This window comes from Brachyhypopomus gauderio, chromosome 1 (genome assembly GCF_052324685.1).
Source record: "Brachyhypopomus gauderio isolate BG-103 chromosome 1, BGAUD_0.2, whole genome shotgun sequence".
NCBI classification, from domain to species: domain Eukaryota; kingdom Metazoa; phylum Chordata; class Actinopteri; order Gymnotiformes; family Hypopomidae; genus Brachyhypopomus; species Brachyhypopomus gauderio.
This window is the reverse complement of record NC_135211.1, coordinates 26,716,007-26,728,512: the sequence shown is the minus strand read 5'-3', so window position 1 is coordinate 26,728,512 and position 12,506 is coordinate 26,716,007. Positions and strand designations below refer to the sequence as shown.

Below are 12,506 nucleotides of genomic sequence, written 5' to 3'. Positions count from 1 at the left end.
GGTCGGTCCTCCTGTCAAGGCAGCTGAAGTATGTTCACCAACTTTGACTCTTGTAAGTTTTCAGGGTTAGAGCTTTTCACAGAACTATTCTGTAATTTATCAACATTTTTTTCAAGCAGATCTTTAAGGTTTCCTAAAGTAACCTCTCATACTTACTCTTGCTTATGAGAACATTTCAAGCTCGCCACCAAAGGACAAGCAAGGTTGGCTGTAGCCACAAACACACCACCACACCTGCTGTTCGGGAGCCTTTGTCTTTCATTTTCATACTCCACTGTTCTCAAACTACAAAGCTATTGAATTCACCTTGACGTTCTGTACTAAACACCTTTGGTGCATGATTTAGTTGACAGCATGCACATATTTGATGCATGTGTGTTTGTGTGTTTGTGTGTTTGTGTGTGTGTGTGTGTGTGTGTGTGTGTGTGTAGGATGTCAGTAAGCAAATGTCTCTGCCCATGGATATTCGCCTGCCACCAGAGTTTCTGAAAAAACTGCAGACGGAGAGTCCTGAGGCAAAACCACTCAGCCGCATGTCCAGACGAGCCTCACTGGTCAGTACCTGTCTCACACACACACACACACACACACACACACACACACACACACACACACACACACACACACACACACACACACACACACACACACACACACACAACCACACACACACACACACACACACAAAGAAGACACTTCCCAGAATCCAACCAAGTATTCACATGATAACAGTGAACAGGGCTGGATGTCCATATTAAATTGTGAGGGACTAAAAAAGCATCTTTTCTGGAGTTGTGCCTGTGGTGGAGAACTGGCCTAAAATACCTCACGTTGGTGATAAAGTGATCAAATGCTGTTTTAATCCAGGTCTGATTTCAGTGTTCCAGGCTGATTCCAGCTGAAGCATATGACTGTAAATCTGTTCATGCAAAGTATTTTGGGGGCCATAAAACCGAAAGAGCGTGGGACACATTACTGAGCATCGGTGGCATTCCCATAGCCCACCAGCACACAGACATGTGTTTGTCATTTCCAGTCTGACATCGGCTTTGGGAAACTGGAGACCTATGTGAAGCTGGGGAAACTGGGAGAGGTGAGTCGTCTTCGTCTCTGAGTTGGAACCATGCAGATTATTTAAGCTTTCGGGTTTCTGCCAAAGTAAAACATGCCCTCATATTTGATACACCCACCAGTGTTAAACGTCCAGGGACAAACGACAGGCAAAGTAATTGGGAATCCATGCAGACTGGGTTCTTGCAAACAGCAGTACTCTTCTTGTTATCTTGTGCAGACTCTTGGTCTGCCTTAATATGAGCCACTGTGGTACAGAGAAGGCTCATCAATCCATTCTCAAAGCCATGCTGCACAGAATCCGTCAATTTCCCATTAACTGCAAGAAAACATGCACGCTAGGAGGGCTGGAAAATAACGCGCTCTGCCCCGCCTGCGTGATGGGACCGTCACTTTCATGGATGCTTTACTAAAAAAGGGATTGTCTGGAATATCAGACACGGACAGTCTTGCCCAGCTGATAACAAGCTGAAATGTACCAAAGTGAATAGTAAATCAGTGTGAAGGCTTTAATGTATTATACGTTTATTTTTTAATGAAATCTGATGTGCATTGACTTGGTGAAGCAAGTGGAGTATCATTGAGGGTCAGGAGCAGAAAACCCAAATGACTGAAATTAATGAGAATGAATCTGCCCTTTCCTTTAAAGTCCCTCTTCCTCATCCTCATCCTCTCTCTCACACACACACACACACACTCCTTTTCCCACACATGAACACAAACAGCACATAACCCTGCTGTATTCATCTCAGCTCCTCACTCTGTCAGTTTCCAGACCTTTTATTTCTTCGATGTGTGCCACGTTTGATGTCCGCCTTTTTCACGACCGGATGCATCTGACGCGTCTCGCGAGAAGGAGAGGGTTGTTTTATGCAAATCAAGGGTATTTAAATGCTTATTTCTACAACAGGGGACGTACGCCACGGTGTTCAAAGGACGCAGCAAACTGACAGAAAACCTGGTGGCCCTGAAAGAGATCCGTCTGGAGCACGAGGAAGGAGCGCCGTGCACGGCCATCAGGGAAGGTAGTGTCCTCCCCGAGATGCCCCGTCTACCCCAGAATAACTGCCGATTTCTAAGCTCCCTGGTTGTTAAAGCTCCAGATTGCAGCCAGGAGTACAAATCTTAGCCTAGTGAGCCGCAGGCTTCCTCTCCCCCGGGCCTGAGTTTCTCCCGCTAAATGAGAGGGTGTTTACGTGAGAGGAATCACAAAAGAGTTTGTGCAACGTGAATCGAGGCTGCCCCCCAGTGGTCATACTGGGAGATGGCCGCACAGGCCGGGCACAGCCCAGGGATCTTGTGTGCTTTCGCGTGCAACACCGCATGGCTGAAATAGGGATGCACTCCAGTGAGGAGAGGGGCACTTGCAGGGTGTTGATGCAGTGGTGGACTGATGAGTGTTCAGGACAACGACGGTACAGTCCCTCGTGTTTGTGTTGCCGTAGTTTCGCTGCTGAAGAACCTCAAGCACGCCAACATCGTGACGCTGCATGACATCATCCACACTGACCGCTGCCTGACGCTGGTCTTCGAGTATCTGGTAAGACTCTCCGTCCTGTCCTACACACTCGGCTGATCGTTCTAAAAAAAAGAGAGTAGGAGTGATGCTCTCGTATGCTTGCGCACATGAAAGTGTGAATGTGATAGAGCAGCGGGCAGGGGCAGGAGAATCCCTGGGTGGGTCTGCACTTCACACACACCTCTGAAGATGTGCTCTCTTTTCGCAGGACAGTGATTTGAAGCAGTACCTAGACAACTGTAGAAACCTCATGAGTATGCACAATGTGAAGGTGCCTCGGGTGCTTCCATCCATCACCTCCCAGTCAAAGGAATCCAATTTCCACATTAATTCCTCAACAATAACTCTTTTTGTTTATGGTATCAATTTTTACCTCAGAGCTTAGTTTTATATTAAGCCCCTCCCCTACCCGTCTCTCTCCGCCCCTCCTTCTCTCCTCACTAGGTCTTTATGTTCCAGCTTCTACGTGGCTTATCTTACTGCCACAAAAGAAAAATTCTACACAGAGACCTCAAGCCACAGAACCTGCTCATCAACGACAAGGGGGAGCTGAAGCTTGCTGACTTTGGTGAGAGCCTTTCAGTCGATTACGCCAGCGCATTCCTGCTGCCTCCCCTCCCCTCTCCTGCCCTCTCCTCTCCTCCCTTCTCCTCTCTTGCCCTCCCCTCTCCTCCTCTCTTGCCCTCCCTTCTCCTCTCCTCTCCTCCCCTCTCCTCGCCCTGTTCCACTCAGTGTCTGTGTGCTTCAGAAGTTTCAAACCGCATAAATCTCACGACGGCGATGGGCCAATTACCGGGTAACCGAGCAGCATTTGTTTCTTGCCTCAAGAATGTTGCTTGTCCCTCTCTGACTTCTTAGGCTTGGCGAGGGCAAAGTCTGTCCCCACGAAGACGTACTCAAACGAGGTGGTGACTCTATGGTACCGGCCTCCTGACGTTCTGCTGGGCTCCACGGAGTACTCTACGCACATAGATATGTGGTGAGGAGTTACTGCTCCACACACATACCCTACCCATCACAATACTATACACCCTATACATACCCTACACCCTACTCACCACACTACTACATACCCTACACCGTACTCGCCACACTACTACATACCCTACACCCTACTCATCACACTACTACATACCCTACACCCTAGACGTCAGATTGGCTACTGTGTATGTCAATCTAAATACAACCGTCGGTGCAGATGGACGATAGCCTGTCATTCATCCACTACTTTTTAATGTCATGCGATCGACCCACACTTCCTTCGACCGGTAGATCGCGATCGACATATTGGGCACCCCTGCCCTACACCCTATTCATCACACTATTACATACCCTACACCCTATTCATCACACTATTACATACCCTACACCCTATTCATCACACTATTACATACCCTACACCCTATTCACCACACTACTACATACCCTACACCCTATTCACCACACTACTACATACCCTACACCCTATTCATCACACTATTACATACCCTACACCCTATTCACCACACTACTACATACCCTACACCCTATTCATCACACTACTACATACCCTACACCCTACCATCACACTACCACCCTACCCATCCCATTACTAAATACCCTACTAATCACACTACCACCCTACGCATCACAATATTACATACCCTACAAATCGCACTACTTAATATCCTACAATTATACTACTACATACCCTACCCATCACAATATCACACACCCTACTAATTACACTACTACATACCCTACCCATCACAATATTAAATTTCCTACTAATTACACTACTACATACCCTACCCATCACAATAATACATTTCCTACTAATTACACTACTACACACCCTACTAATTACACTACTACATATCCTACCCATCACAAAACTTCATCCATACCCATCACTGCTAGACTCTCTGGCTTACATCTCACATAGGCACATGTAAGTCTTATTCAATGAAAATGGAATAGCAGTGATGGTCTCATGTTTGCTCTCACATGACCTTTGGATTACAAGTGAGGGAAACGCTGTCTTGATAAGTACTGACACCTCAGTACCTCAGTACCTCAGTATATCTCAGGGGTCCACGTGCGCTGGGGCTCCTGTGGGTACTGTGCTACACCATATATCTCAGGGGTCCACGTGCGCTGGGGCTCCTGTGGGTACTGTGCTTCGTCTCACGTGCAGGACGTTGGCTCTTATTCCTCAGGTTGTATGAATTGTTGACACAGTGATAGACACAAATGTTTCTATTTCTTTTTTCCCCCATTTTGTTTGTTTAAAACCCAGACTCTAGTGTTCAATAAAAAGCCCTGTGTGTTTCAGTAATCCTGGGGATTAGCCCAGGAGCTAATCAATCCGTGTGTGACGGCGGGCACATGTCTCTTCCTGATATCTACAGCTCACAGACTTCTCATGGCCCCATTCCAAATGAGTGGGAATCCAACTGTGCTGCAGAAGCCATCTTTAAATTCACCTTAACCGCAGCCAGAAAATCTGTTAGAATCCAGTCTTTCATGCAAATTATCCCTGCTGCGTGGAAATGTCAAGATTTATTCGTTTATTTTGGAATGAATGAGGGGTCGCCGTTTCTCCCCAGGCGCGCGCACACACACACGCGTGAACATGAAAGGAATCAAGCAGAGCATGGCATTGTGTGTCCAAATGACGGTTCCTTGTCTCGGGTTCAGGGGCGTCGGGTGCATTCTGTACGAGATGGCGACAGGGCGGCCCATGTTTCCCGGCTCCACCGTCAAGGAGGAGCTACACCTGGTATTTCGTCTTATGGGTACGACATTTGACAGCCTCTAGAGAAAAAATAGATTTTAGCCAGTTCATGGTAACTTTACCTCATTTTCTTTAAATATGTTGCATTATGCACCAAGAGTTGTCATGTGTTTGGGATGGGAAAGACGCATGCAGTGAAACACCAAAGCCCTGAAGACTGATGCTCTAGGGAAGCCAGATCCATAGAAGGCCTTGTTTGTTTAGCATGGTCAGTAGCCATAAGTGAGACACTCTAATCATTTACACCAGGAACAAATGAATCTGACTCTCTCTATCCAGGGACCCCGACTGAAGAGACATGTCCGGGGATCACAGCTAACGAGGAGTTCAGGTCCTACCTATTTCCCCAGTACAGAAGCCAACCTCTTCTAAATCACGTTCCCAGGTAACTGAAGTTCATAGGAGCGCCGAGCAGCTGGGCAGAAACCCGAGCAAAATCTTTCCTCTTTGCATTCACTGTGCCAAATGAAGCACACCTAAGCATATGAATTATGAACCAATTCAGTACCTGAAGCCCATAAAACAGCCACTGTTTGGAATTTATCTTGCCGAATTCCAAGGAGCTTTGAATAATGAACAAAGGGGCAGCCTGCTAATGAGTGTAGGTCTTGTGATATTATTTTGCAAAGCTGCAGGAGACTTTATTTATTTATTTATTTATGCCATTTGGCTGGAAGTCTTTACTTTTTTTTTCCCTTTACGTGCAACCACAGGCTGGACACCGAAGGTATCGATCTTCTCACAGCTCTTCTGCTGGTAAGTGCAACCAACTTTTTAAAGGTGGATGAAAAAATGACCTTTTGCTTTTAAAGTTTGTTGTTGTTCACAGTACAAGCTGAACTTCTTCTGTGTGTCCTTTAAGCCAGTGTTTAGTCAGTAGCATTTCCCACTAGGTACACACACAAATTTAAGGAGCATTTTAAAAAGCCAGCATGGCTGGGAAAAATACGCGTTAAATGCAACAACATGAAGCAGTTAACAGCAACACTGACGCTTAACCTTTAGGAAGATTTAAATGTAAAAATCCGATATAATGATTTTTAAATATGGCCGCTTACGATACTGTAAGGCCCTCTGAGTCGGATAAACAGCCCTGAAGTAAAATACATCAACAATTGTAATTTTCCACTGAAAATCCCTTTTAATCCACAACTATGGTTCATTTATATGCAGAAGTCAAAGCTATTTCCAAAGATGAACACTCTGCAATTGGGAAACACAGCCATAAAAAAAATCCTTCTGAAAACAGCTCCTGGGAGATAATGAGAATAGCCCTATCTGACAACACAAGTAATCAGCCCATACATCCTGTCCTTTGTCCTGCTGATACCCTGCTGTAGCCTACAGATCCATAAAATTCCTAATGAGCACACGACATGAGCAAAGGCCAGCAAGGTGCTTTATAAAGCCAGGGATTCACTCCTACGTGGATTCATAGATATCCCCTGGTAGAAAAAAAGGGGACCTCGTTAAGAGCTCAGTAGAAGAGCTCGAGCGAGCCTGTCTGTGCCACACAGGCGCGGGTCGCTAATTAAAGTCTGGGCTCGGGTGTGTGCCGCGAGCTCTTCACTGGCTGCGTGCTTCTGAAAGTCCCATCAGACTTAGCGAGAGCAGCGTCAAAGTGGCATATAGCGATATCAAAACACATATAAACAAAGACAAACTGAAAGCTCTAAATCCTACTTCAGTCAAGCGTAGGAGGCAGGAGAACTTCTTGAGCGTATAGGCTTGTGCGTATAGGGAGCGCGCAGAGCAATCGTATGCTTATGTTTAAAAGGCAAAGCATATTTTTTTTTACTAAATTCTTTGTTGTTTCAAACTCCACACTAGTGAGATGCGCGCGTTTGTCTCCAGGTATGCATCTCTCGGCGCGTGCATCACACGCAGAGTGAGCAAAAGGTGACCTGTCAATATGATGAAAGAGCACGGCGTGCTGCGGAGCGCGTGATCTGTTAATGGTGACAGCGCCCTTAATGAGTCCGAACCTCGCACCTGTTTCTCATCAGACCCCGCTGACTGATCGCGCGGTCCCAACACCGCCGCCGCTCACACAATCGCTCTAATGCGCCGCTCATTTGAAACGCCGCCAGCACCCGCGAAGACATTTTATACCTTGAGAAACACGACAGTTGTGATTGGTGGTTCATCGGGGAATGGTTTTATAGGCGAGGGATCAGTAAGCCAGCACAGCCGCACCAACGCCGAGCTATTAACAAAGAGCAGCGTGAAGAGACGGATCTGACGCACGCGCACTCATTAACGCACACCTGTAGAATGGAGATTGCACTCAACACGCACACAAATATACACGGTAACGATGGCTCCGTAGCACGGGGAAGGAACCGGATATACTCCCCACTCGGTGCTCCCGTTTAATTTGTAGTCACATACATAGCCTACATATGTAATTGCGTTTCCCTGCTACTTCCCGTGTTAACTTTTCAACCACTACTTGAATAAAACAGCACATGCGCAAACTATTTGTGGTGCTTATAAAAAAATTGCCAATTTCCATAGGAGAAATATCTGCCAAGTTTAAAGGGAATTTCAAAGTTAACAGTATTTCAACGGCATACATTTTTCAACAAACAGTATTTTAAAGGGGTATTAGCCTGGTGTAATTGTTAAGAGAGGCGGCAGCCGTAACCTACATGACATACAGGCGTCACGTGCACCCAGCAGGTTCCGGTCTTTTCCGTGTCCGGTCTTTGCTGCAGCTCCTGGGGAATCGATTGAAAAGTTGTATCAAATGAACAAGCCGAAATAAAGTAGACTGTATGGATCGATTGGTAATGGTAAATGCCTGTGAATCAATTTTATTTTTTGGTTTTGCTTACTTAACATTGTTAAAAAAAACAGCAATGACTTTGCTTAGACTTTCATTTTAGCTAAAAATAAATATCAGAGATGATCAAACTGTTTAGCAAATAAATGAAACACTTAATACCACCAAGCAAGATGTTTAATCGAGTGAAGTTGAGCTCATGTCATGATGAGTCCTGACATCATGCACATACACCTGCGCACTGTTCTTGATTCATGTCCTTCTACCTGTCTGTACAGTACGACACCAGGAAAAGAATCTCAGCTGACACATCACTGAAACACGCCTACTTCCTCAGCCTCGGGGAGGACATCCACTCCTTAGCAGATAGTGAGTACCCTCCCCTCAGTGAGCAGGCTCTCCACTGGCCCCTCCCCCTCTATAACCCCTCCCCCTCTATAACCCCTCCCCATCTGCCTCCAGCTGCCTCCGTGTTCTCACTGAAGGATGTGCAGCTCCAGAAGGATCCTGGCCAGCGTAGCTCCGTGTTTCACCCCCCAGGTACCGTGATCCAGCTCCACCCCGCCTCCTGCCTCCACTTAATTACCTAAAGCCCCGATACTCAATCCTGGCTCTGGAATCCAAAGCCAGTCTAGGATTTTGCAAACACTGAACAATTAATTCAGTTGATTAGCCACTGTGCCATCACACCTGGCTCCTCAGTGATGGTAGTGAGGAGAATCTGCAGTATCCTTCCTTCAGGGAACAAGGAATTAATAGTATGGGCCTACAGCACACAAAATCCAACAGCTCATATGAGGCAATTTAACACATAAGAGTTCGTTCAGAACTGTAAGAATTCATTCAACCCTGTAAGAGGCGACCCAAGCATGTTCGAGATTACTAAAACCTATGAGGCAATTCAACTCTGTAAGAGGGAGTTCAGCACTGTAAGAGGCAATCCAACTCTAGAAGAGGCAATTCAACCCTGAAAGAGCTGGTTCAACGTTATAAGAGCTGGTTCAACGTTATAAGAGAGGGTTCAATATTGTAAGAGGAGTTTCAGCATTGGGTTTTTTTTCCTGCATACTCATCCCACATTTCTTCTTGATGTCAGGAGAACCTTTCTCCCCTCACAGCATCAAAGTCTCATGCTTGGTTTTTGTACTGTAAGGCTGTGGTCTCTCCCTGAGTCGTAGGGGTCCACTGCCCTGCACCGCTTCAGGTTTCTCTTGCTCTGAGCCCTTGATCCTCCTGGAGAAGAGCTTGATAATGATGTGGAGAGTTGGGGCGTGTGGCTGTGGTAGGGCAGCAGAGACGTCCTGAAATGGTGCCGAGCAGTGAAGCCTCAACTGTGAGAATCAATCAGTCTTCAGTCATATGCTGAAGTAATAATTAAAAGAGCTCATTGACTTGATGTTCAAACGTGATACGCAGCGGCCTGACTAGGTGTAGTTCCGACTGCTTCCTCCCAAACTCAGGTCGGGGCAAGAACCGACGACAGAGCATCTTCTAAAGGCTGGAGGGAGAAGACGGAGCCGTATGCACAACAGGACAGAACCCACCTGCCTATCTGTGTCCAGAAACGTTCTCTCCTTTGCACACGCACATGGCTGATGAACAGGAAATTGGTCATTTTACACATAACACAGATTGAGGTCATCACTGTCTCATTGTATTTTAGACAAAATTACCCAGCCAGAATGAAGCCTCTTGTGACTGCACCTAACTGCCCCCGCCCCCCCTCCTGCCCCGCCCCCCCTCCTGCCCCGCACCCCCCTCCTGCCCCCACCCCCCCCCTCCTGCCCCGCCCCCCCCTCCTGCCCCCACCCCAGGAACAATCCCAATGTTCCATATTGAGATCTATAAATAAGAAGAAGCAATGAAATGCACACTCCTTTATCTTTCACTTTATCTTATGAAAATTATACACAAATCCTTATGAAAACAGTTATTCGGACATCCAAGATTTCTCTAAATCTAGCCTGCACAACCAGTAAAATACAGCAAGCAAAAGCTTTCCTAAAAAGCTGCTTCAAATATGAAATATCATTATTGTGTCTATGACTACAGTGTTAACGCTACAGAGTATGTCACACACAGACAGGGGACTGGTAAATATTTCTGACAGAGAAAATGGAGTTCATCTCTATCTTGCACACAGTGTAGTTCTTTCAAATTTTTGGCTAGTAACCGCAGGATTCTTGTGCGTGTACTGTGCGTGTGGGAGATCATTTAACTCCCTGTTCTTTGATGAGTGAGAATTAATTTGGTTTATTTATATTTCCTTTTCATTTTTTATTTGTCACGTGAATTTGCTGACTGTGCATGAACACATGCGTAATATATTTAATACTGACTCTAAATACCATTATCCATCAAAAATGATTTACTTATTTAAAAGAACTTGTGAATGACTGCACATTTAAAGAGTTACACACCTGTAAGGGTTTAACACTCCTTCAGTTCACACATTAGAATGAAATCATAACTTGAGCCACCAGTTCATATTTTGAAAAGGTAGTTTTATCTGAACACTGTCACATTTTACCTCTGAGATAAAGCGTGTGAAGGTGCCTTTGTATAAACTACAGTTACTGGTCCAGCATTAGATTTTTTAAGTAATAATGTCTATTTTAATATTCTTATGGGATACATTTGTTGTTCTTCACAAATAAGTGCGATATAATGGTTGGTATGATGAATTCCTATACTGTGTTTGCACATGGTATCCCAGAGTCCTCTTGGGCTACTGATATTCGTCCTAACATTGTTCCCTTTTCATCTAGTGTAAAAGTCCTAACATTAAAGCACTAAATATTTCTAGTGAAAAGGCCATTGAGAATCATAGTGGTGTTGTGGTATTGAATTTAAAGTAAAAAATAAAAAAGCACTGTATTTCAGAGGCCAGGAGTCAGAAAGAATCAAAAGCACAGGGACAGAGAGAGAGAGAGAGAGGGAGAGGGAGAGAGAAGCGTGAGGCGGAGTCTATGAGGTGGTGGTGGTGGTGGTGAAGCACCCAGCCAGGTTGTTCCCCTCACTGTTCTTATTTTGTTCTAGCATTACTGCAGCAGATATTCTCCAATATGTGAGTTTTGTGGTAAATGAAAATATTTTAAATAATATATTGGAAAGAATAAATATGAGTATTTTAACATGTGTTTTCTTTATTCTAAGTGATTTTTGCCAGAAAATTAAGACAACTATTAAATGACTTTAGATTATGTCTAAATGTTTTATAAAAGATTTAGATTTTTGTATAAAATGTGAAATTAAATATTTTGTGTGATATGTCTATTATATTTCAATATACTGATGCTGAATGTATTGTGACTGCTGAAAAAGCCAAAAGTGATTGAATAAATAATAACTAAATAAATTATAAAGCTCCATGCCATATGACTGAGCATGAACTTTGTACGGTATGTATTAATGAGGAGAACAGACCTCGACAATCTCATCCCACAGTCTGCATGCGCTGGGATGGTGGGGTGTGTGTGTGCGCGCGTGTGTGTGTGACAATATAGGCTATCCAAATTCATAAAGCAATTTAATCAAAATAATACTCTACATTTCATTTTCAACACACTACAAATTCATAAATAGAACACCATCTTAAAACACTGCAAAGTGCAAATAGTACACCTATTATTGGAACCACTTTTAGTATAACTATGTAAACCTATGATTAGAACCAGTTTTAGTATGACTATGTAAACCCATTATTGGAACCAGTTTTAGTATGACTAGGTAAACCTATTATTGTATTACTAGACCAACTAGATATTGTGTTACTAGATCAACAGTTACTGTTGCTATGTTGGATAAGCTACCTTTTGGAACAGGAAATGTTGTGAATGATGATGTTTTGTACAAAAAAATACTTTAAAGCGATAAGCTGAACAGAAGGTTTTAGTGACTTGTTTTAACATGGCAAGCATGCAAAGTAAACACTGTAACCTCCATCACTAGCTATATGTGTCTTTAGTGACTCCTTCCCCCCTTGCATGTTGTAAAACATGTCCAACTTAGTAACAGTATGACAGAACATGGAGTATGAGCTACAGGTCATTGGTCATTCTGTAATAAAAGCCTGTGAAAAAACCCTGTGGATCCAGGTCTATAAGCCCTTTCAGCATTCTCCAGATCTTCTGTTGTATTGTGCCTGGATATGCAGTATTTTGTAAATGAACAATGTGTTATATACTTACTGTACAAAATCAGAAAATGACCATGATATGCCATCAGACATTAAGGAGACATGATGAGTTGAAAAACAGGATTTTTCATCAGCAGTGCTACAGCCATATAGTAGCACATATATCATATGACCTGATATCAGGTCCTCCTTTGTAACTTCCTTTCCACAGCGAAAA

At 44.3% G+C, this 12,506-nt stretch overlaps 1 protein-coding gene and 1 long non-coding RNA gene across 5 annotated transcripts in view; one reads left to right on the top strand and one right to left on the bottom strand.

Moving 5' to 3' along the window:
- Nucleotides 1-9,881, top strand: part of cdk18 (cyclin dependent kinase 18) — a 38,249-nt gene extending 28,368 nt beyond the window's left edge. For 2 of the 3 annotated variants that reach the window (XM_077006479.1, XM_077006470.1), the window contains 13 exons: nucleotides 432-554; nucleotides 1,037-1,093; nucleotides 1,982-2,096; nucleotides 2,517-2,611; nucleotides 2,799-2,861; nucleotides 3,035-3,158; nucleotides 3,449-3,569; nucleotides 5,270-5,367; nucleotides 5,646-5,751; nucleotides 6,080-6,122; nucleotides 8,430-8,520; nucleotides 8,614-8,691; nucleotides 9,612-9,881. In XM_077006479.1, coding sequence (XP_076862594.1) covers nucleotides 432-554; nucleotides 1,037-1,093; nucleotides 1,982-2,096; nucleotides 2,517-2,611; nucleotides 2,799-2,861; nucleotides 3,035-3,158; nucleotides 3,449-3,569; nucleotides 5,270-5,367; nucleotides 5,646-5,751; nucleotides 6,080-6,122; nucleotides 8,430-8,520; nucleotides 8,614-8,691; nucleotides 9,612-9,646 — 1,149 coding nt within the window. In that variant the 3' untranslated portion in view covers nucleotides 9,647-9,881. Of the gene's footprint in view, nucleotides 1-431; nucleotides 555-1,036; nucleotides 1,094-1,981; nucleotides 2,097-2,516; nucleotides 2,612-2,798; nucleotides 2,862-3,034; nucleotides 3,159-3,448; nucleotides 3,570-5,269; nucleotides 5,368-5,645; nucleotides 5,752-6,079; nucleotides 6,123-8,429; nucleotides 8,521-8,613; nucleotides 8,692-9,611 lie in introns of those variants that run through there. The other variant, XR_013130959.1, reaches the window with a different exon arrangement.
- On the bottom strand, nucleotides 1,637-8,478 carry LOC143514831 (uncharacterized). 2 transcript variants are annotated; one of them, XR_013130960.1, is made up of 3 exons: nucleotides 8,314-8,478; nucleotides 8,018-8,086; nucleotides 1,637-2,652 (listed from the first exon to the last, which is right to left on the bottom strand). It is a non-coding gene; the product is annotated as an uncharacterized LOC143514831 (long non-coding RNA). The 2 variants fall into 2 exon arrangements; XR_013130961.1 differs by lacking the exon at nucleotides 1,637-2,652 and adding an exon at nucleotides 4,241-5,386.
- Nucleotides 9,882-12,506: the final 2,625 nt, after the last annotated feature.